Source organism: Pongo pygmaeus, chromosome 5, assembly GCF_028885625.2.
Source record: "Pongo pygmaeus isolate AG05252 chromosome 5, NHGRI_mPonPyg2-v2.0_pri, whole genome shotgun sequence".
Classification (NCBI taxonomy): Eukaryota; Metazoa; Chordata; class Mammalia; order Primates; family Hominidae; genus Pongo; species Pongo pygmaeus.
In genome coordinates, this window is record NC_072378.2 from 57,528,290 (window position 1) to 57,554,015 (window position 25,726).

Here is a 25,726-nt window from a genome sequence, read left to right on the forward strand (position 1 = left end):
CATTGAGTGAATAAAACAAGATGCAAAACAGTGTATACAATATACTACTATCCATATAAAAAGAGTAAAATAAAATATATTTTTATTTCCTTGTGTACGGAAAAATAATGAAAGGATTTAAGAGAAACTAAGAATAGTCATTACTTAGAAGATTTCCTCTTCCAGAAATAAAAAACAAGAATGAGATAAAGAATTCTCACTGATATACTTTTATATGCTTTGATTTTTGAATCATGTAAATGTTTTACCTTCTCAAAAATCAAACAAATAAAAACAATAACAGCAAAGGTTGCCACACTACATTTTTAATCCCCCAATTTACCCTTTAATTCTATACAAAACATATATGAAATGTTAATAAACCCAATTTACCCTTAATTCTATATAAAACGTATAGAAAACTCTCAGATAAATGCAGGTATAGCCAAAGAAGGGAAGAAAAGAAGCATCAAGAGAAGAAAAGAAGCATCAACACTAAATTCAATGAATGATTCATTTCTTATCTGATCACCCATCACTGTAAGATAAAGGAAATGAAAAGAGAACTCCTCAAAGGTAGAGACAAGTCTTATTCAACTTGATTGTATTCCATTTAAGTTTCTGACAGAAGCTCCTCTCAGTTGGGTTAATAAGACCAAGCCCTTCAGAACTAATGGCACAAAGTGACCTGGCCTCCAGGATCTGGTAATTGTGTATGGGTAAGGACACCAAAAGGTAAGGAAGGTGATGATGGTTTGCAGACCTCTGGCCTCACCTTGTAGCACTCAGTGCCTAGCCAACAGGCCTATGCCATATCTTGGTTTTTCAGGGCCCTAACTTTGGGATCTACTAAAGTAGCTGCAGCAAAGCTATTACCTAGATTCCAGTTGTTGAAAAGATCTAAGGCAAGAATTAATGACTTCGAAGAAGGACAGCTTGAAGGAAACCCAGGCATTTTTCCTAACCTTTTACCAGCAGCCTGTCTTGTGCGTAAAATGTTTTCTTGAAAACACACAAAAAAATGAAATGTGTAGGAATCTCATGAGAAACTGGATTTCAGGGCCCAAAAACTAAAATATAGGATTAAAAATCTTTAGTTATATCTTCCTTTTTGTATACAATATTCAATGATAGAGTTCCAGAATTCCATACAGTTCCTTGCTTTTGCTTCTTTTTCTACCAATAAAACAGATTCTAGACAGGCTTTAATTCAGAGAGTATCCACTTGAAGCTAAGAATTTCTTCTTTCTGGCTCACCTGATCTTTTATATCTTTATCGGAAGTGAATTGCTATATGAGACCTAATTTCCCATCACCAGCATTATCAGTAATTTTTCTAGTGTTCATTCATTTATATAAGAAAGATATGAAAAAGCAATAAAATATTCAAATAATTGCACAAATGCTGCTGAACAAAGACAGCAATGTTGCTGAAACTGGTTACAGGCAGGCAGCTCTCAGAATATTCCTTTGTCACGATTGCATGACATAATCCAAAACCCTTGCATGAAAACATGTTTAGGATGGCATTAATATACTATGTGAAAGAGAAGGTTATACACACAGTCAGAAATTTGAACACCAAATCAATCACTTATATTATGGAATTCAAAATCCAAACACTTTCTGCTGCCTCACTGTCAGTCATTTATAGCTTGGCATAAATTAGGTTGATGTGATAATCTCCTAATTATATCTAGCTGCATTCCTCAGTATAGAAATGGCATTTTGATTGGAGTTGAGGGTAGAAGTTTGGGAAAGAAAGGCAAAGGGTATTTTGGAAGCTCAGGGGCTGATATGGTTTGGCTCTGTGTCCCCAAAGAGTGCTGTGGCTTCAGAGGGTTCAAGTCCCAAGACTTGGCAGCTTCCATGTGGTATTGAGCCTGTGAGTGCACAGAAGTCAAGAACTGGGGTTCGGGAATCTCTGCCTAGATTTCAGAAGATGTATGGAAATGCCTGGATGCCCAGACAGAAGTTTGCTGCAGGGGCACGGCACTCATGGAGAACCTCTGCTAGGGCAGTGCAGAAGGGAAATGTGAGGTCAGAGCCCCCACATAGAGTCCCTACTGGGGCACTGCCTAGTGGAGCTGTGAGAAGAGGGCCACCGACCTCCAGACCCCAGAATGGTAGATCCACCAACCGCTTACACTGTTGGCCTGGAAAAGCTGCAGACACTCAACACTAGCCTGTGAAAGCAGCCAGGAGGGAGGCTGTACCCTTCAAAGCCACAGGGGCAGAGCTGCCCAAGAACATGGGAACCCACCTCTTGCATCAGTGTGACCTGGATGTGAGACCTGGAGTCACAGAAGGTCATTTCGGAGCTTTAAAATTTGACTGCCCTGCTGGATTTTGGACTTGCATGGGCCTTTGTAACCACTTTGTTTTGGCCAATTCCTCCCATTTGGAACTGCTGTATTTACCCGATACCTGCACCCCCATTGTATCTAAGAAGTAACTAGCTTGCTTTTGATTTTACAGGCTCATAGGCAGAAGAGATTTGCCTTGTCTCAGATGAGACTTTGGACTTTTGGGTTAATGCTGAAATGAGTTAAGACTTTGGGGGACTGCTGGGAAGGCATGATTGGTTTTGAAATGTGAGGACATGATTGGTTTTGAAACATGAGGACACGAGATTAGGAGGGGCCAGGGGCTGAATGATATGGTTTGGCTCTGTGTCCCCACCCAAATTTCATCTTGAATTGTACACCCATAATTCCCATGTGTTGTGGGAAGGATCCAGTGGGAGATAATTTGAATCATGGGGGTGGTTTCCCCCAGACTGTTCTCGTGGTAGTAAATAAGCTTCACGAGATCTGATGGTTTTATCGGGGGTTTCTGCTTTTGCTTCTCTCTCATTTTCTCTTGCCACCAACGTGTAAGAAGTGCCTTTTGCTTCCCGCCATGATTCTGAGGCCTCCCCAGCCATGTGAACTTTAAATCCAATTAAACCTCTTTTTCTTCCAGAAAAAGTCTTCCAAACCTAGTCTCGAGTTTGTCTTTATCAGCAGAATGGAAGTGGACTAATAGAGGGGCATTTAAGGGAAGAGTAATTCCTTGACCAAGGTATTCTGGGAAGCCACAGAACAGGCATAGGAGGAACAGGCAGCCGGGAGGCAAGAGAAGGGTGGGAGAGAAGGAGGAGGGAAAACAGCTGAACTGAAGTTCAACTACTCTGTGTTTTCTCAAATATGCCTGGTAACTCTAGTTTACTCACTTAATTCCATTCCTATATACATCAAATATTTAGCCAACATCAAATATTCAACAAATAGTCAGTGCCTATTCCATGCCAGATGCCACACAAGGCTATGGAAACAAGATAAAAATTACATACCACCTGCCTTGGTGTGTAAATCTCCATATCTGGTGCCCTCATCCAGTCCCAGAGTGAGATGGAGCAGGGACACTTCTTAGGGGTCTGTGAGTCCCAAGCGTAGAAATAATGGAAAATCCTGAGTTCCCTCAAGGGAATTTCCAGGTACCTAGCTCTCCCTGAGAAATAAATGAGCAACTAGATAAGCAAGAAGGTAACAGTAACTTAAAACAATATCCAAGGAAGTTAAAATAATACAATGTTTGGTTATCTACAGAAAGTAAAGAAAAAATCTTAACATATGTTCATGAGTTGTTTTTCAGAAACCCAGACCCCCACCGAACAGCGTGTAGACCTCAGATAGGAGGAACTGATGACTGATCTCTGACCACTTCTCTTTGCTGTAAATTTCTTCCTGATGGGTCTGAAAGAAGTCACACCACAAACCAGAGCTAACAATCTTTTCTGCTGACTCAGATCTTAAACAAAGCTTCCCTTCCTTAACCAATTGCAAACCAGAAAATCTTTGAATCTACCTATGACCTGCCCCCACTTCAAGATATCCCACCCTTTGTAGGCCAAACCAATGTGTAACCTCCACATATTGATTTATGATTTTGTCTGTAACTTCTGCTTTCCTAAAACTTAACCATGCCTTAAGAACTCGACTTGCAAGCCATTGAGGAGATCCGGTCTTTCAGCATAAGTTGCCCTATTCTCCTTGCTTGGCACCCTGCAAATAAATGCCCTCCTTTCTTCCACTGCAAACCTCAGTGTGGATGTTTGGCCTTACCGCACCAGGTGAGCAGGCCCCAGTTAGTTCAGTTCGATAACAAGAGGGGAGAATGTCCAGGAAGACTAAGGGAAGAATGTGAGATAAAGAAAGAAGAAAATGATGTTTAATCCTCATTTTTAAGTAGAAACAGTAGTTTGCAACAACAACAAAAAAAGTAGAATAGAGGGATTCCAGCATGAGCAATGGCATGAAAACAGAATGGGGCAGGGAACCAAGCAGCTGGGTCTTGTTTGAGTTTAAGGTGTGCATTAGAGGTATGTGGGAGTTGATACCAAGAAAGGGCGTACTTATCCTGCAAGCAACGGGAAGCCATTAAGCAAAGAAAAGCCATTAAGCAAAAGGAGTGGAAGATCAGATCTTATTTTAGATAGCTTACTCTGCCAACAGTATCATAAAAAGTGAACTGAAACCCAAAGCCAAGGAAACCGGATAACAGGCTTTTGTAAGAGCCAATTCCTACATTGTCTCTGGCTTAGCGGCTTTTACATTTGTCACTATTACATTTTGTTTTATTTTATATATATACATTTTTTTTTTATTTTTTAGAGACGGGGATCTCACTATGTTGCTCAGGCTGGTCACAAACTCCTGGCTCCTAAAAATCTTCCCGTCTCAGCCTGCTGAGTAGAACATTTTATTTAATTAGACGCTACGCATCTTTCCAGCTATTGCCTTCACCAGGTGACTGCAATTTATCCTCAAACAGGGACACTTTTTAAGATGGGATACTAAAACAACACACATAAACTGAAATTTTCCCCCTCCTCAGCCCCTACCAAAGGGATAATAGAATCTGCCCATCACGGGGGGTTGTTAGCATAACACATACTTGACCCTTAAAAAATGACAACTCTTGCTTTTCTACTTAGTTTTTATTTTTTTAATTTGGAAAGCTAACAATAATAAATTACTTTTTGTTATGGTCTGGGCTTATAAATTCCAGCACACTGCCTGTAAATGCGTTAGCTCAAGAGGGGGACAGTTTACTAATTTGTCAATCATCAGCCCACTAGTGCACTTTTATATACCTATAAAATATATATATTATATATTATATATTTTATATATATATATATAGTGAGAGAGAGAAAGGGGGGGAGAGAGAGAGAGAGAGAATATGACATGGAGAGAGAGAATGAAGGCACACTAACGTCTCCATCACCAAAATGGAGAGATCATTGGTTTTGTGGACTATCTCAGATTGGCTGCCCTCTGACATTAAAGATGCCTCTAGGCTGACCCTTCCAATAACTTCCAACTCTCAGTTTAACATATACTCAGAAAACACAAAATAATTTTAATATTATTCTTAAAAAAATTAGGAAGCTATATATTCTTTAAAAAATATTGTAACATATTCCAAAGCCAAATATTGATGTCCACTAAAAGAGTTTACTAGTGTTTCTTTGAACAACTTAGGTAAAAAAGAGTTAACTATATCTAAAAAGAAATTTCTTGTTAGCTTCATGGATGATTCCCATACTGTCACCCTATCAACTGGCAGTATCTCTGTTTTCCTAAGCTACACACACTACTTCAGCTTTAATTAAAAGGCCCGTTGCCATAGTTTCTCAGCGAACAGCTCAAGGCATGCTTGAGTCCATTACTAACTGAGGTTTCTAGAAAAATTGTAATATAGCAGTAGCCAGCCAAAATTTCCCAATTTTATCTCCCACCCAGAACAGCTGATGATTCAGACATACAGCTAGGTAATCCAAATATTTCAAGAGAGTCTAAACAATTAAAAATGTATTTGGGATTCACTTTGGGATGCCCCACAACCGTTTTTAAAACAAGAGGCAGTCACACTCTAGACCAGTCTGAAATGCTCGCAACTGCCTGCTGCCTGCTGCGTGCAGCTCACTGCAGAGTGGGCAGTAGCAGGAATATACTTATTTAATATTCTTTTAATGATTCTTCAAAGTTGGTCAGTTAGTTATTTAAAACTTGTTAATGGTCTACTGCTTAATTACTTCTTAATGTGAAATTTCTACTCTTTGTAAACTCATCAGTAAACATGAAGAGATACATATTGTTTTCTTTAAAATCTGAAAGTAGTTCTGTAATCTCAATCTATTTTATGTACAGAAGTTGGAGAGAAATGCAGAAAATATAAAGAATAATGAGACTGCCGGGCACAGTAGCTCACACCTGTAATCCCAGCACTTTGGGAGGCCAAAGCGGGCGGATCACGAGGTCAAGAGATCGAGACCATCCTGGCCAACATGGTGAAAACCCATCTCTACTAAAATACAAAAATTAGCTGGGCATGGTGGTGCGGGCCTCTAGTCCTAGCTACTCAGGAGGCTGAGGCAGGAGAATTGCTTGAACCCCAGAGGCAGAGGTTGCAGTGAGCCGAGATCACACCACTGCACTCCAGCCTGGTGACAGAACGAGACTCTGTCTCAAAAAAAGAAAAAAGAAAAAAAAAAAAAAAAGAATAATGAGATTGGACCAAAAAAATAAGAAACTTTTCCAAAATGAAAAATCTATTGATGTTTGATTCCTAAAAAATTTGTATAATGGTAAAATAAATGGAATCTTCAGTATTTCATGAGTTATATGTAGCAATACACATCTCTACCAGCATCATCTTACCAACTGTCAAAATCCTACAAGATTTTCTAAAGGGTAAATAAATAAAAAGAGAAAAGTAACAGGCTGGAAGTGGATGGAGGACAGACTAGTTAAAGTCAGTTCGTGTTCCCAAGTACAATAAAGTAGAATAAGCACGTCTCTCATTGAACGCAGCTGTAAAACTGAATAGAATGCATTGAGCAGCTACTTGAGGATTCTGAAACGTAAACAGCAGCAGGCCAATTGAAGTAAAAAGGCCAAAATTCAAAGTATATGAAAACCAGTGGTGAGTTTGCCATTTTTGACCTCCATTATTCGCCAGACTGAATGCAATGCAGCAGTGCAGCCTGAAACCCAGAAATGGGTACTGAGGTTCAGATACAGAGCTCCAGAAAAAGTGCCCTAATTCTGGGTAGCGGGGTGAGAAGAAGAATTCTTAAGACTCAGAGAAAGTACAGAAATCACTCATTTTTTTTTTCTTTTCTCACAGCCCCTAAACAATACCACAGGCAGGGCAAACTCCTATTCCTTTATGTTTGGTTTTTATCTTCCTTCCTGGATGCAAGTGCGGTCACAGAAGTGTGCAACACGACAGGATAACAAAAGCCCCAACTTTTTGGCTAGACAAACAAAAAGGGAATCCGAAAGTACTATCAACCATACAGAATTAAAAAGAGCAAAAGAGAATACCATAAACAACTTTAGGCCAACAAACTAGATAACTTAGATGAAATGAACCATTTAGAAAGGCAAAAATTACCAAAGTGACTCAAGAAGAAAAGTAATCTGAATAGGCACATAAAAGTAAAGAAGTGGAATTAACAACTTAAAATTATCTTCCCACAGAGAAAACACCAGCCCCAAATGGGTTCACTGGTGAAATCTTTCAAATATTTTTAAAAAACTAATACCAGCAATTTACAAACTCAAAAAAAACAGAGAAAAAGTCAAACTATATGTAAGAACCAAAACTAAATTGCCTTGAAAAAAAAGCAGCAGGAAACTTATTTTATTATCTTGGATGAGGCAAACAATTCCTAGAAATGACACCAAAGTATAATCCATAAAGAAAAATAATTGATAAATTGGACTTATTAAAATTTTTAACTTTGCACTTAAAAAGACAGCATTAAGTAAATGAAAAGACAAACCACAGACCATAAAAATATGCAAACTATATATCTATTAAAGAATTTGTATCCAGAATTTACAAAGAACTCTTAAAATTCAGTAAGAAAAAAAATCAATTTTACAATGGACAAAAGATTTGAACACTTCACCAGAGAAGATATATGAATAGCTAAAAACCTTGTGAAAAGATGCTCAACATCATTAATCTTTAGGGAAATGCAAATCAAAACTCGGAGCTATCACTACATATCCAATAGAATAGCTATAGTAAAAAAGACAGACAGTAACAAGTATTGCCAAGGATGTCAAGATACTGGACCCCACATACACTGCTGATGAGAATATTAAATCGTACAGCCATTTAAAAAAACAACTGGAGAATTTCTTTAAAAATTAAACTTACCATACAACCTAGCAATTTTACTCCTAGGTATTTGCCCAAGAGAAATGAAAATATATGTCCACACAATGGTTTTAAGCACATATTCATAGCTGTGCTATTTGTAATAGCTAACCATTAGGGAGAAACGCCAATGTCCATCAACTGGTAAATGGATAAATCAAGTATGGTATATTCATAGAATGAAATACTATTCAGCAATAAAAATGAACAAACTACTGATACATACTACAACATGGACAAACCTCAAAAACATTAAGCTACATGAAAGAAGCCAGATGTGAAAGACTACATATTATATGATTCTACTTATATGCAATGTCCAGGAGAGGCACTATCTATAGATACTGAAAGTAGCATGGGGTTAGGGATTGGAACAGAGATTGACTGCAAACAGGCATGAGAAATCTTTTGGGGATGACGAAAAATATTCTAAAACTAGAAATTACACCTCTCTCTTTCTCTCTCTCTCTCTCTATACATATGTTTTTAAAAAAATTTTTTTTTGAGACAGATTCTTGCTCTGTTGCCTAAGCTGGAATGCAGTGGCATGATCATAGCTCACTGCAGCCTCAAACTCCTGGGCTCAAGTGATCCTCCTTATCTCAGCTTCCTGAGTAACTGGGACAACAAGTGCATACCATCATGCCCAGCTAATTTTTTTATTTTTTGTTTCACTATATTGCCCAGACTGGTCTTGAACTCCTGTCCTCAAGCAACCCTCCTGTCTCAGCCTCCCAAAGCACTGGGATTACAAGTATGAGCCACAGCACCCAGTCTGAAATTTTTGAAAAACTAAGCTGGGCCTAAAGACGTCTGGTAGAAGTAATTTCCATACATATGAAAGCCAAGAAATTGGAAAAGACTGTCCAGGGAAAAAAACAGAAAAAGCTTACCATGAGTACTTTAGGGATAGCAGACAGTAGCAAACCAAAAATAAATCAAAAGATTACCTACGGTAGATTGCAAAAATGGCCACAATACTATGTAACTCCTCTTATCAGGACTCTTCTCTACCCACTATGACTTGCTTTGCCCAAAACAATGTGTCAACAGAGGCACTGTACAAGCCCAGAGTCCAGACTTCAAGAGGCCTCAGGCACTTCCACTCTTGCTACTTTTGGAACCCAAATCTAACCACATGTGAACCAACCTGGGTTGGCTCACTGGAAGAGGAGAGACCAAGCAGAGGAAAACCGTGAGTCAGCCAGAGCTCATCAAAGACACCTGGGTGACTTCCAGCTGTGATGAGCCAAGCCTGACTCAGACCAGACCAAGTGCCCAACTGGGCACAGCCCAGATCACCAACCCACGGAATTGTGAGCTAAATGATTAATGTCTAAGTTACTAAGTTTTAAATGGTTTGTTACAAAGAAGCAGCTAATTGATACACTACAAAAGGGCAGTGATGACTGCTAGACAGCATAATGAATCAAATGGTTGAGTTTGGTGAAGTTGTCCAATAAGGATATGCCTCCCAGGCACAAGAATAGAAAAGCAGTCACCAAGTCTGGGAGTTGGCAAAGTCACTGTGGCAGAAGGACTAATTAATTGCATGAGTGAAGTGAGAATAACAAAGTTTCTCAAAACTGTTGATCCAAGGGTCTATAGTGAGCAGACTGCCAAGTGACATTAAATAAGAAGGTAATGACAGGCTGACCCCCAAAGAAGATTTCAGTCCTGACGAAGGTAAGAAGGAAACTCATTAAGAGCTCACAATAAGGTCCAGAGACAGAAGGGGGTATGATCAGAGAAGGACATGTCAGAATTCAAGATCTTGGTATGAGAGTAGTTCTAAGGCATGATACAATATGCACAAGGAGGAAGGATGGCTGGATGAATGGATGGATACGTGAATGAACAGATGGGGGGATAGATAAATAAAGAGCTACAGATAAACATAAATCGATAAGAAAAATTACTTACATAAAGATTAGAAAGTTCCCCTTATATCTAGGCTTTCCTTATAAATTTTCTGCTGTCCTTATAAGTTGGTCAAACCATTTTCACTGTTTTTGCATTTTGTTTTTCTTTTTTATATTTATTTTATTTTTATAGATGTCTATAGATTACTCTTCCAATAAAAATTATATAAATAAGCAGCCGGGCGTGGTGGCTCACACCTGTAATCTCAGCACTTTGGGAGGCCAAGGCGGCTGGATCACTTGAGGTCAGGAGTTCAAGACCAGCCTGGCCAACATGATGAAACCCTGTCTCTACTAAAACTACAAAAAATTAGCTGGGTGTGGTGGCGGGCACCTGTAATCCCAGCTACTCAGGAGGCTCAGGCAGGAGAATCGCTTGAACCAGGGAGGTGGAGTTTGCAGTGGGCTGAGATCGTGCCACTGTACTCCAGCCTGGGTGACAGAGCAAGACTCTGTCTCAAAAAAAAAAAAAAATTATATAAATAAGTCTAGCAGAAATGGAATTAAAAAAAGTCTCAATCATACTATCAAAAATGTCAGTCTTAAATATACTGTCAGGCAATGTTTTATACACTCAAAATGACAGAAACTTCTTAAAGTAAAATAAATTCCACATTACCCCCATATATATATATACACACACACACACACACACACATACATATATACATATATACACACACATTTTATGCAATATATTTTTATGCATATATATAAAAATATGTACATATATATTTCTTAACCAACTTCACTGAGATACAAGGTACATATAATAAACTGCACCCATCTAAAGCAGCAATTCTCAAAATGTGGTCCATAAACCTCTGGGGTCCACAAGACTCTTTTAGGAATCCACAAAGTAAAGAACTATTTTCATAATAATAAGCCATCTTAGTTTTACATTTTTGTAGCAATGTTAATGTTATATTTTTCAAAAAAAATCCATTTAATCGAATTTGTCACTTCTGTGGGCATCAAGTTGTATAGTATATTCTTTTATCCTTTTTTTTTTCTTTTTATTTACTTTATTTTGAGACAGGGTCTTGCTGTCACCCAGGGCGGAGTGCAGTGGTGCAATCACAGCTCACTACAACCTTGACCTCCTGGGCTCAAGAGATCCTCCCACCTCAGCCTCTGGAGTAACTGGGACTGCAGGTGCAAGCCACCATGCCTGGCTTTTTTTTTCTTTTTTTTTCTCTTTTTGAAGAGTTGGGATCTCATTGTGTTGCCAAGACTGGTCTTGAACTCCTGGGCTCAAGTGATCCTCCCACCTCAGCCTCCCAAAATGCTGAGATTAGAGGCATGAGCCACTGCAACCAGTTTTCTTACCCTTCTAATGTCTGTGGGTTCCATAGTTATACCCTCTCTTTCATTTGTCATACCAGTGATTTGATCAGTCTAGCTAGAAGTTTATAAACTTTGTTGATCTAAGAGTCTAATTTGGTTTTCTCTTCTCAATTATATCCATGTTTGCTCTTACCTTTATTATGTCCTTCTTTCTACTTATTTTGTGTTTAGTTTGCTTTTCCCCCCAACATCCTCTCCAACTTCTCAAGGTTGAAGCTTTGTTAATTGATTTTAGACTTTCCTTCTTTTCTAAGATAAGCAGTTAAACCTATATGTTTCCCTCTGAGCACTGCTTTGGCTGCACCCCACAATTTTGAGATACTGTGTTTTCATTATCATTTAGTTTAAAATATTTTTAAATTTCCTTTATTGTTTCCTTTTTGATACATGAATTATTTAGAAGAATGTTATTTAATTTATAAATATTTGAGGTTTTCTTGGAGATATTACTGATTACTATATAATCTGTATTATTTCAATCCTTTAAATTAATTCTGACTTGTATTCTGACCCAGAATATACTCTGTCTTCGTGAATGAGTCATGTAAGTATGGTGTTTCTTTACAAATATTTATTTATTTATTTTAAGACAGGGTCTCGCTCTGTCACCCAGGCTGCAGTGCAATGGTGCTATCATGGTTCACCACAACTTCACCCACTTAGACTTAATCAATCATCCCACCTCAGCCTCCCAAGTAGTTGGGACTATAGTGCATGCCACTAAGCTTGGCTAATTTTTGTATTTTTGGAGAGACAGGGTTTTGTCATGTTGCCCAGGCTGGTCTCAAACTCCTGGGCTCAAATGATCCTACTACCTCGGCCTCCCAAAGTGTTAGGATTATAGGCATGAGCCACCGCGCCTGGCCAATGAGTGTGGTGTTTCTAGAGGTATCGGTTAGGTCAAGATAGTTGGTAGAGTTGTTTAGATCTTTACCTACATTTTTACTGATTTTCTGTGTGGATGTTCTATCAATTGCTGAAAGAGGTATGCTTATAAACTCTGTTGATCACCAACTATGATTACAGCACTGTCTAATTCTGCCTTTACTTTTGAAATGTTTATGTCATACTTTTCAGGTTAGGTTTATATTAGTTAGATACACATTTATGATAATGTCTTCCAGAATGATTGGTCCTTTCATCATTGTGGAACATCCCTCTTTGTCTCTGTTAATACCATTTGCCTTGATTATCTACTTTACCTAATATTAATATAGCCACTCTAATCTTCTTATGATTATTGTTTGCATCATTTATATTTTTTCCATCCATTCATTTTCAGTCTATGTCTTTATACTTAAAGTGAATTTCTTGTAAATAGCATATAGTTAGGCCCTGCTATTTATTGATTCTGGTCATCTATGTCTCATAACTGGAGTGTTTGGCCCATTAATATTTAATGTAATTATTGATATTATTAGATTTAGGTCTATTATTTTATTATTTATTTTCAATCTGTCTCTTCTGGTTTTTCGTTCCTGTGTTCCCTTTTTCTTGCCTTCTTCAGGTCATTTGGATATGTTTTAGAAGTTCTAGTTGGGTTTATCTCTTGGGTTTGCTTTTTTTAATTAGTTGCTCTGAGAGTTAAAATATGCATCCTTAACTTTTCATTCTACCTAAGTTAATATGCCACTTCACATAAAATGTAGAAACTTTGCAAATGTATAGGAATTCCATTACTCCCCTGCCATTCTTTACACTAAAGGTGTCAAATATCTATATATTTTATACACCCCACAGGACAATGTTATAATTTGTGCTCTATATTTACTCTAATATTTGCCATTTCTCTCTCTCTCTTTTTTTTTTTTTTTTTTAAGAGATAGGGCCTTGCTCTGCTGCCCAGGCTAGAGTGCAGTGGTGTGATCATGGCTTACTGTAGCCTCGAACTCCTGGACTTAAAAGCAGTCAGCCGCCTCAGCCTCCCAAGTAGTTAGGACTACAGGAGCACATCACCACGCCCGACAAAATTTTTAAATTATTTTTTGTATAGACAAGGTTTTGCTATATTGCCCAGGCTGGTCTCGAATTCCTGAGCTCAAGCAATTCCCCCGCCTCCACCTCCCAAAGTGCTGGGATTACAGGCATGAGCTACCATATCCGGTCCAATATTTGCCATTTCTGACGCTCTTTATCCAAATATACCACCACATTTCTCAAAATTAGTTAAACAGATTACCAAAGCACAGCATTTGGCTCTCATTTGGCATGAATGCATAAATTATACATAAAAATTGCCTCAAATCTTTCCTTTTAAGCTTATGACAGTTAAAGCAATACCACTTGGCACTAATGTGACTGTAAATAAAACACAAATTCAGGAATTGGAATTGGATGACAGTACTGGTTATAAGGTAAAATGGTTACAAAATAATTCAGAATTATTTTTAGATTACAAATTGAAATACAAACATTAAATATCAAACTTTGATTTAAAACTCTCAAAGGATGAAAGTCCCTTCAATTAAAAAAAAAAAAAAAAAGTCAGGGATATTTTCAACTCATTTTCTTTTTTTTTTTTTGAGATGGATTTTCACTCTTGTTGCCCGGGCTGCAGTGCAATGGCACGATCTCAGCTCAGCTCACCATAACCTCCACCTCCCAGGCTCAAGCGACTCTCCCACCTCAGCCTCCCAAGTAGCTGGGATTACAGGGGCCCACCACCACACCTGGCTAATTTTGTATTTTTAGTAGAGACGGGGCTTCTCTATGTTGGTCAGGCTGATCTCAAACTCCCAACCTCAGGTGATTTGCCCGCCTCGGCCTCCCAAAGTGCTGGGATTACAGGCATGAGCCACTGCGCCCGGCCAATTTCAACTCATTTTCTAAAGTGTCTGATCTGTGTATCCATGAAGTAAACACAGGGTAAGACATAAGTAAGGTATAACTATATGTTTAAAATAAAATACGGGGCCAGGCAGAGTGGCTCACGCATGTAATCCCAGCACTTTGGGAGACCAAAGCGGGTGGATCACATGAGGTCAGGAGTTCAAGACCAACCTGGCCAACACAGTGAAATCTTGTCTCTACTAAAAATATAAAAATTAGCTGGGCGTGGTGGTGAGTGCCTGTAATCCCAGCTACTCGGGCAGCTGAGGCAGGAGAATCACTTGAACCCAGGAGGCAGAGGTTGCACTGAGCTGAGATCACACCACTGTACTGCAGCCTGGGCAACAGAGAGAGACCCTGTCTCAAATAAATAAATAAAAATAAGATACAATATGAAAAGCATCTGTCTCTTTCCCCTTAAGGAAAAGAGGGATACAGGATATTTGGGGAAGTTAGCAAATTCATGAGAATTGAGAATGAAACTGACTTGTAGAAAACTTCAAATATTCATTCATTCATCCAACATTTACTGAGCTTCACTATGTGTCAGATTCTAAACTAAGAACTGGGGTTTTAGACTGCCTTTAAGAGTCTCACAATAACAACAACAACAAAAAAACTAAATTGTTACTATGAGGCAGGAGTCATGAAAGTTTCCTTAAGGAGATAACTTATGAACTGGACTTTCAAGAAACAGCAAGAGTTACCCTTTTTTTTGTTTTGAGTATTTTTGTTTTTGTTGGAGGTGTATGAGAAAAGAGAGGAAAGAAACAGAAAGAGGCTTTCTTAGTTGGAAATAACATGGACAAAAACAATAATCCTAAAAGATCATGGTCCGTTTGAAGAATTATAAGAAGTGTGGACAAATGGTAGACTCGACCTATCACAGGACATCAGTACAAGGAACCCTTTGACATTATACTAAGAATGAACTTTATGATCTTGAAAGAAGTGGGAAGCTACCGAAGGATTTTAAGTAGGGGAGAAATATGCATTACCCAAATCTTTCTCCCTTGCCTACCTCTACTACAGACACTAGGAAAGATAAAACCTCACATCCCAAGCCTCCTTTATAGTGACAGATGGCCTGTGACAGTTCTGGCCAGTGAAGGGTAAGCAGAAATCTAACTGAAAAGTCTTCTGGCAAATATTCAGATTTTCTGATAAATAACCATGGCTGGCTCTGCCCCTTCCCTTCCTTCCTTCCTTGAATTTAGACACCATATCTGTAACTGTGCCAACCATTCCCCAACCACAAGAGAATGACCAGATTATCCCAAATATACTGAAAATGACATGATAGAACTGCTCAAGCAAAGCCTGTGGCCATCTCTAGCCTTCTTGTTATGAGAGAATAGAAATCCCTGTTTATTAATAACCCATTTTAAGTTGGGTTTTCTATTACTTAAATCTGAATGTCTCCATAACTTATAGAAGTTTTAATAATTAATTTGTATTTTCGAATGATCTTTATTAAATTGGTGTGGATGGGTTGGGGAAGGGGATGCAGAGAGACTTGTCCAGAGGCTTACTATAGGGCTTGAACCAAAGAAACAGCAATGGGAATACAACAAAAGGCAGAGTCCAGAGATATTTAAAAGAGAAGACAGATGGGGCAGGATGGATGACGGAGTCGTCTATTCTATCTTCTATATTCCTAGTTTGAAAAACTGCAGGGGTTTGGGGACTGGATGTGAGAATATTGCCATTCTCCAAAAGAGATGCATAAGATGTGGTAAAGGACTGATGAGTTCAGTTTTGGACATGTTCAGTTTGAGATGCCAATGGGACATCTATGGGAAAATGAGGAAAAAGCAGGTGACTCTGAACCTAGAGATCAAAAATGAGGTCTAAATTTGATAGGCAGATTTCAGAGTAACCATGATATGGGGGTAAACTAAAACAGTGAGTACGGTGAGATCCCACAAGTAAAATCTAAATAGGCAAAAATGAGGCCCAGCAAATCTATTGCCAGAAAGTAGTGCTTGGTTGGGCAGCACATATATTAAAATTGGAAAGATACAGAGAAGATTAGCGTGGCCCCTGCACAGGGATGAAACATTGAAACATAAATTTGTGAAGCATTCCATATTTTAAAAAAAAGAATGAAGATTAGTGGCTGCCTATAGTTAAAGGATGAAGGAAGGAGGGGAATAGGGAATAATTGCTAATGGGTATAGGTTTATTTTGGGGGTGATGAAAATGTTCTAAAATTAAATTCTGACGATGGTTGCACAACCTGTGAATATACCAAAAACCACTTAATTATACACTTAAATGGGTGAACTGTACAGTATGTAAATTATATCTCAATAAAGCTGTTTTCTTCTTTTAAGTAGGCCCAAGACAGGGAATATCAAGTTATAAGTAGGAAGAGGATTCAGTGCAGAAACAGACAGCCAGGGCCAGAAAGAGGCAGGGGATTAAGAGGGTGTTGTCTAGAAACCAGGAAGGAAATATCAAGAAGGAATCAGTGGCCAATAGTATCAAATACTGGATAGATCAACTAAATTAAAGACTGAAACAATCAATATATCAATTTGGAAATCATTGGTGAGCTAAATGTGAGTGGTTCTAAATAGTAGCAGCAGAAGCCAGACTAAATTGAGGAATAAATGAGAGGTGAGGAATAGAAGGTAACAAAGAAGCTTTTTCAGGAAACTTTTCTTGTCAAGAGAAGAGTTGGTGACATAGGGAGGTTTTGTGCTGTTGCTATTATTTCCAATAGGAAGCACATATGATGTTTATAGGTAAGGGAAAGGAGCCAGCAGAGAAGGAGCGATTGAGGATAAAGGAGGGGATGACTAATAGAATATCCCCCAAGATGGGAAGAAAAGAATTCACAACATAAGCATAAAATATCAGTGTGGACGACAGATGAATTTTTAATTGGACTGGGAAGGAAGGCTAAGATGCTGGTTAGTTCGTAGGTGCAATAAGTTTAAGGAGCTATTACTTGCATTAATTGTGAGTCAGGAGATAAAAGGTCACTGGCTGAAGGTAAGGGAGTAGGCCTGAGGACTTCACAGGAGGGTAAACATTTAGGAATAATTATTATAGGAGAGAAATTTTAAAGGAAGAAGTTGAAAAATTGCTACATATATTTCAAATAGTTTTAAAAACTTTAATGTATTTCAGTCAATAAAAAGGTCTTTTACATAATGAATTACCTGCAAATTTATTATACTTCGTATTAAAATTTGTAATGACCACACTAAACACATGAGCAGGTTGCCATAAATCCCTGGAGAGATGGTGTCTGCAGTCAGAATATAATGCAATGATGCTGATCCTTGGACCTCAAAAACATGGTACCCTTCAAAAGCTCAGCCTCAGGGTCACCAGAAAGGCCCCCAACTGGCCATTTTCCAAGGCCCTCTGCAGCAGAGGCCATAACTCTTTGTTCTCCCTGGGTGACAGAAGAGTGATTGGGCGGTTTTGTTATAGTTGCTGGAAGAGAAATCAAATGGTGATTTTTTGCTACTCTCTTTTTTTTTTTTTTTTTTTTTTTTCTGAGACAGAATCTTGCTCTTTGACCAGGCTGGAGTGCAGTGGTGCGATCTTGGCTCACTGCAACCTCCACCTCCCAGGTTCAAGTGATTCCTCTGCCTCAGCCTCCCGAGTAGCTAGGACTGCAGGCGTGCGCCACCACACCCAGCTAATTTTTGTATTTTAGCAGAGACGGGGTTTCACCATGTTGACCAGGATGTTCTCCATCTCCTGATCTTGTGATCCACCCACCTTGGCCTCCCAAAGTTCTGGAATTACAGGCGTGAGCCACCACACGCAGCCTGCTTCTCTTAAGAGGACTCATGGCAGATGCACTTCTAAAGTGTTCAAATAAAATAATGTTATGTCAAAGCCTTTTGTCAACTGTCATGTAGTATACACAAATCATTTTTATTATAGCTGACACCTGCGTCTACTTCCAGTACTATATTCCTTTATGCAATCTCAAGAGTCCCTCTCTCTAACCATACTGGTGTACACCAAGCTCTGAAAACAGGCATGTGCTTTCCTAAATCTTGTCTATCCTCATGCCCTTATACCAACCTGGGATTTTGCTCTCATTTCTCTGAATCTACTCAGGTACAGTGGACCCCACTTATCCACCACAGATCCATTCCAAGACCCCAGTGGATGCCTTAAACCACGAATAGTACTAAACCCTATACAGACTATGTTTTTTTCCTATACATACATACCTATGATAAAGTGTAATTTAATTAAGTAAATCTGATGCAACACATTGCCATCAATCAGAATATGTTTTCTATTCATGTCTTCCACCCACATATTTAATGTCTTTTCCATCCTAACTAAGCACTCATCATGCCCTGTGGCCATAACTTTTACAGTTTAGTGTGACAGCAAAACTATCATGAATTTCTTTTTCCTTCTTCACAATTTCACAGATAGAAGATTCATTTTTGTGGTATATATTAGAAGCTTCAGCATATGATTTTTTTTTCCTTTCCTTACTAAGTCAAGAAGTTTTACCTTTTCACTTTAAGGAAGCATTTTGTGACTTCTCTTTGGCATATCTGAATTGCCAGCATCACTACTCTCGCACTATGGGGCCATTATTAAGTAAAATAAGGGTGACTTGAACACAAGCGTGGCAATACAGTTGACAGTAAACCTGATAACTGAGATGGCCAGAGTATAAAGTATGGATTTGCTAGACTAAGGGATGATTCACATGTTGGGCAGGACAAAGTGGGATTGGAGCAGGACAGCTCAGGGTTCCATCGGGCTACTCAGAGTGGCACGCAATTTCAAACTTATGAATCCTTTATTTCTGTAATTTTCCACTTAATATTTTCAGACCACAGTTGGCCACAGGTAACTGAAGCCACGGAAAGCAAAACCACAGAGAAGAGGGGACTACTGTACTTACCATACAACCTTCAGGCTTCAGCATAAATATCACTCCTCTTGGAAGGCTTCTCTAATCACTTGAGCTAGAAGCAACCATTTCACCAGAACTATTCCAACCATTCCTTTTCTATACATAATTTGTTACTTGGTATTTACGCTAATGATGCTTTTTTCTTTACCTGCCTTAAGCACCTAGAAGACAGGAATCATGTTTTCATGGTGTCTCTACAGCATGACACTTTGTATGTAGTAGATACTTGGCCTATTACTTCTGGAAGGGGCTCAGAGATCATTCTCACATTACCAGTCATAATACAAAATCTAAGTATCAGTGACAAAAGAGACTTGACCAAGGTGACACAGTTAGTTCGTGGCAGAGCTAGAACCCAAAACCAGAATTTTGAACTCATATTCTTATAATCCTTACATTATGCCAATTTGTTATTACCCTAGTTCCATTTTGCCATCCAGATCTCAAAGAGAGTCATTCTTGAGCCTTAAGATTACATAAAGATGCAAACTTCTCTGGAAAATATTTTGTATCAATTCTAATCTAGATGAATTTAATTGGCTTGGATGCATGAAAAAAAAGTGGGAGTTTTTGTTTGTTTGTTTTTGTTGTTTTGTTTTTCTGTTTTGTCACCATGTAGCTAAAGTCAGGGTTAATTATATGGTAGTGTTGACTCTGGTATGATTAACTCTGTGAATAGGATTAATTTGTCTTTTTTACATATGTATTGGCTGTACACTTTTACACAGCAGCCTCCGATGCTCTCATTGCATTTGTGATTCATAGTTGGAAACGGCACAGCAGTTCAGTTAGCATAACAGAAAAAACCAGTAACTATAAAATTTCAGCACTGACATTGGGAGTGACCTAGAAGGAACTGTCAAAGGCAGGGGCTCCATCTCCAACCCTTTGTTAGCCCTATTGTCTAACACAGTACTTTGGACAGAAAGAGAAAATAAATGTGTTTATTTGAAAAATAATTGGGTGACACTCAATGAATACTGCATCATGTGCACACTTACAACTTACGGCTGACTTAATTAGTATAAATTAATTTAGACCTAAAATGTAACTCTAGACAAATTATTTATTTATAAAGATAACCTAATTATAAAGGATTGCTCAATAATAAACTATCACTTTCCCTAATCCACTAAATTAGGTAATTCTTAATGAAAGATGAAAATTTAATGAGATGCTGTGAAATGTGGTTATTTTGCTGGCCATTCTCCAATGATTTGGTACAGGGACACTTGAGGAACATAATGAGGACAACAGGGCTTAGGTGGACCATTGTTTCATTTAGGATAACTTACATAATCACTGGAAAAAAACTAAAGGATTTGCCAGTTCAGTATTATAAGAAACGTCAACTAAAAACTCAATTTCTTTCAGTGAAAATTTTGGGCATATTATTTTCCGGGCTGTGAGTGACACGATTCAACACCAGAGGACAGACAATACGTAGCCAGATAATTCTTGTGTTACTCAGTCCTTATCTTGTTATGTGACTCTTTGGGAACTGCTTAACTCTTTTGGTTCCTTTGCCTGAAACAGGAAATAGAGATATTTACTCAAAAATTGGTAGATATAGAACACACTCTTCTCCTTCCTTATGTCAGACAAGGCTTCCCTTATTCCACTGAGCTCATGAATAGGGATTATTTACCACTATTCACTCTGGATATTCTCAAAGGGCATTATAATAGTCTCCATTCTACTGAAGTACTCCCAAGACCCTTTCTTATAATCTAATGGTACCTCAATTACCCATATTACTTTCTGAAATTTCCTTAAAATCAGGATTGTCACAGCCTGACTTTCACCACAGGAATCTAGGGTAACAGTTTACCATTGTTTAAAGTCACAGCATAAAGCATTATAAATCCTCAGGAAAAGTACACTTCTTAGATAACAGGATTCTAGAACCCAGAATGAACGCTTGGTTTCTAGACTGTCTTACTACATCTCTTCATTAGCTGTTTAGCAAAACAAGAACAAAAACACTGTATAAGTGTTTAATATGCATACATAAAACACATATTTCTGTCTATTACTGAAATGAAGTTACACTGTTCAGGCCTTGCTAGCTGCAGTAATTATTTCACATTCTCATATGCTATTTATGAACATTTAGAAGACTACTAAAAAGCTAGTAAAGTTTGCAAGTATGTGAAAATAAAAAGGGTTGGCAGTTATGGTTCCAAAACATATTATAAACATCTATATTATTTATTTCTAGCTTCATGAGGAAGAAACTGAAAAAATGTGTTTATTATATACTTAGTGAGGAGAAAATAGCTGGAGCTCCTCAGATGAGGAAGGTGGCTTTTTTCCCTACTGCAGAACTTTCCCAAAGCAAACTGAGTCCTGGTGCGATGATGTTTTCTCTAGGAGTATTTCTCTGACTACCTGTAAAGGAACTGGCTAAAACTTCCTGTGCAATTGGACTCCTTCCTGGGCGTGTGGGTACCAGAAGCAATACATTCTGCCAAGTAAAGCATCAAAGTGCTCACTGAACTTCTTCATCTGTACAAGGGCTAGCCCAAAGCTTTTTCGTGGTTCAAAGTGAGTCAGCAGATCCTAAACTCATTTTCCTCCTTTGACCATGGTAGAAAGGCTGAAAGTGAGTTATCTACTTACTGAGAATGGAAGGAGAAACAGAAAGTACTAAATTCTTAGTTCAATATGACTATGATTTGTCAGAAATCAAAATATTTTCTTAGATAATTATTTTGCAGCAGCTACTACTAAAAAGCAACAAGAATATTCATTATGCTACACAAATTCTATTTTTAAAAATATATTTAAAACCAAGTAAATTCAGAGGTATTTCTCAAAGAGAAAATCTTGCAGAAAATGACATCTTGATAGAAAAGAGGAAAGAAAAATATTCCCTATGTTTTCCTTAAGGGAAAATATTTCATTTATGTAAGCAAAGTAGTGATGAAATATGACATTCTTTTGCAACACAGTCCCATAATTTTCACTTATAAAATAGCATTCTTTGAGTGGTTTATCAAAACAGCTTGCTGATGGGTAGCCCATCAACAAATTAAACTAATATTGCATTTAAATTTTTCAGAAAAAAAATTCAAACTGAATCCATTTTGTTTCAATTTGTGACTTACATTTTTAGCACAAACTCCAGGGCAATTTTTAAAAGCCTGCAAAGATCCAGTAAGAGTTGAGATTTAGCAAATGTTGAATTCTGAGCAATGTCCTGAGAATGTGCATTTTTCTTTTCTGCCCAACTCTGAGTTCTATTTGCCCAGTTTCAGGAACTAGCACCCACTAGGAGATTTTTTTTTCATTCATTCATTCCATAAATATTTATTAATAACCCACTGTATACAAGGCACTGAGCCAAATAGTGGAGATACAGCCCTAAACAAGAAAGATATGGTCCTGCCCTCAAGGAGCTCACAGTCTAGTAGACAAGGCAAATACCACACAAAGATGTCAAACTGTACCAGGAATCTTATGAAGTGAGTTAAGGCATTAAACAACTACCCCCAGCTTTCCTAACCAAATGCAAGCTCAGGACAAAAACATTCAACTGAGAGATAACTAAACAAGACATAGTTGTATCTCATTTTTTGTTTGTGCTTTAGCTGAAATATCTGATGGCTAGTATAATAACCCACAACAGGATTATTATTCTGGTTCTATCATTTATGTGTGTGGAACTGGGTATCTCTTTTTAAAATCAAAATCTTATATTTTGGTGTTTGCACTCTGTCAATTATTTACTTCTCATCACATCTGAATGGGCTGTTCTACTGAATTAATCTCATATTCAAAAATTGTTGCTTTATAATAGTCCCGATTTTTGATGTTTTCCATAAACTTTAATTAAGTAATTTAATAAAGACTTGGAAATTTGCAAACATTATCGTTTATTTTTATACATTTTAAAATTCAATTTTACAAAATATAATGATAGCTACCAAATACTGAATACTTATTATGAACTAAGTGGGATTTTTCTTTACACAATTTCTTGTAATTTCCTCCACCCTCCCATAACCCTGCAAGGTACTAATGGCCCTAGCTTACAGATGGGTAAACCGAGGCACCGAGCTGTATCACACAGCTAGTTAATGTAAAGCCAGGAATGGAATCTCTGATTACCTGACTGGTTAACTTATCCTCTCAAGAATCCTAAATTGAATAGAGTTCTCACCCTCTAGGGCTATATACAGTAGAATTACTCTTTGTGCAACATTTTAATGATATTGCAATAATACAGTTAAAGTTTTTAAGCAACTAGAACCCAATAAAACATCTAGGGTGGCATAAAATATCTGATTAACTAATGAAATGAAAGGCAAGATAACTTCAGGTAAATAGAGGGCGTTTAACTATGAAGTCTTTGCCAACATGAGTAAACTGCACCAAGCAGCAACCTCCAAGCCTGGCGGCATGCAACTTTCCTAAAAAGAGGGGAAATTATCTTAGGATAAGTGGAGGTTGGCCAGAAAACTCCTAAAGAAATCCTAGGTCAGGGAGCGCTTGTGTTTCTTCAGTGGAGCTGGTTCCTGGGTGCAGTGATTAGGAGTTAATTGCCCTAGAGGGATGGTCCACGTTTTGAGAGTGGAGTCTGGCACACGCTACCATCATCGCTTTGCAAAAATCATCAGATGGTCCCCAATAAAACATGGAGAGCTTTATGAGAAAACAGAAATGTAAACTTGAAAATCGAAAATGAAATGCATATGGATCAAATTGTTCTGCACTAACCTCTTCGTTTATCCAAGTGAACAACCAGAGTCAACTGACAGCACCCAGAAAACACTTCCACCAGCAAAATACAAACTGTAAACTCAAGTGACATCCACCCTGTGGCTAAGTTTTTTAAGGTCTGCAGCACTTTTAGGGTTTGCCTTTTCCCCTCTTGTACAACAGCTCCACTACACGAGAAATTTGCTAAAACCGTTCGCTGGGCACTAATATGAAATCACTTAAAAAGAAACATGTCACTTTCGGCTAGGGGACAGCATGTTCGTCATTCAGTGTCCTACTGGTTTCTTAACACGCATATAATTAATATTGGTACTCAGGAAAGAGAACTTCTTCTGACCTTGAGCGTGCGCGCTAAATAAATTACCTCAGAACGAAAGTGGTGCGATCTCAAAACAGCATCTGGGGAGAAAAGAGAGAAATGAGACTTCATTTAACTCCTTGTTCTTCACCTACCGAGTGACTCATGACTTACCTGGGAGACCAGGGTCGGGAAAGCACATCGCAGACGCCTGGAATCCGGTGGTACATCCTGGGGGAGTGAGGAGGAGTCCTGGGGCCATCGGTCTCTACATGATTTCTCCGCAAGAAGTTTGCATGAAAGTTCTGGGGGAGTTGGGGAGCCCCGAACTTTCCATGCCTTACTTTCTTACCCCTACGCTCCAGCGAAGGATGCGTGAAGGCGAGGCTGGCGCAGCCCCGGACTACGCTCAAATTACCCTTAAGGCTTTAGCAAACTGACTAAAAATTTGAGTTCTTTCCTCCCCTCCCTGCCCTCGGCATCGCCGTGGTTATTCAAACCTGGGAGACTGGAGGGCGGAGGTGAGGGCAAAAAGGGCAAGGGGCGTTAAATAAAGAAACGCACTCAGCCTGGGGAGTGGGCAATGATGGGGCTAGGGGCAGTCGAGAAGGGAGGGAGCCGCGGTTCACTCTCCAAATAGGCTTAAATGTTCCTGGTAGCCCGCAGAAACCCGTCGCGGCGTGTCTTACCTCGGCTTCTTGAACGACCCGAGAAGACCGATTTCATCGGATGCCTCCCTTTCTGGAGCTTGCGGTGCCAGCAGCAGAAGAAGACGATGGTGGCGATGGTGCCCAGCAGAAGCAACAAGAGGAAGAGGGCACATTGGATGCTGTAGGGTCTCAGCAAGACGAGGAAAGCCGCGGCGATCATGGTGCGGGCGAGGCGAGGGCGACTCGACGGCGGGGCTGGAGGGCGGCGGCACAGGCACCCGCGCGGGGCGCACGCCGGGACGGCGGGCACGGGTGAGCGCGGCTCAGCGCGTCATGCCTGGCGCTCGCGGCCCCGCGCCCAGCCCAATGGCTGCGCACCCCGCGCCAGCCGCGCTACGCGAGTGATCCAGGGCTGCGGGGAGCGCTTGCCATGACTCAGCAGACAGCGACGAGGCTGCGACTCGGCGGCTGGGATCCTCTCCCCTCCCTCCCCAGGCGCCCCCGCCCCCGTCCGTGCGCAGCCCCCGGGCGCAGCCCCGCCGGGGACGCGGCGAGTGGGGAGGAGCAGCGCCGCCGCCGCGGCCGCCCGGGCCCCGCGCATAGTCCTGCGGCCGCCGCCGACCTCAGCATCCCAGAAGCCGGGCGCACGTGGGTCGGGGCGGGGACGCGGCGCTCAGGCTGTAGCCGCGGCAGCCTGCGGGGGGCGGGAATGGGGCGCCGCGGCGGGGGCTCGGCTGATGACATCACGGCCAGGCTGCGGCAGCGCGGGCGCGCGGACATGGCTGCGGCGGTTTCGGCGGCGGCCGCGGGCTGCGCCCGGGCCTGAGAGCCCAGCGCCCTGCCG

General features: G+C 39.6%; 1 protein-coding gene and 1 pseudogene across 10 annotated transcripts in view; one reads left to right on the top strand and one right to left on the bottom strand.

Moving 5' to 3' along the window:
- The window catches only part of DST (dystonin), a 481,968-nt gene extending 456,567 nt beyond the window's left edge, over positions 1–25,401 (bottom strand). For 6 of the 10 annotated variants that reach the window (XM_063666281.1, XM_063666284.1, XM_063666275.1 and 3 more), the window contains exons 1-2: positions 24,922–25,369; positions 24,272–24,333 (exon numbers count right to left, since the gene is read on the bottom strand). In XM_063666281.1, coding sequence (XP_063522351.1) covers positions 24,272–24,333; positions 24,922–25,102 — 243 coding nt within the window. In that variant the 5' untranslated portion in view covers positions 25,103–25,369. Of the gene's footprint in view, positions 1–24,271; positions 24,334–24,921 lie in introns of all 10 variants that reach the window. The other 4 variants (XM_054493134.2, XM_063666280.1, XM_054493142.2 and 1 more) reach the window with 1 other exon arrangement.
- Positions 16,279–16,393, top strand: LOC129039684 (U6 spliceosomal RNA; annotated as a pseudogene).
- Positions 25,402–25,726: the final 325 nt, after the last annotated feature.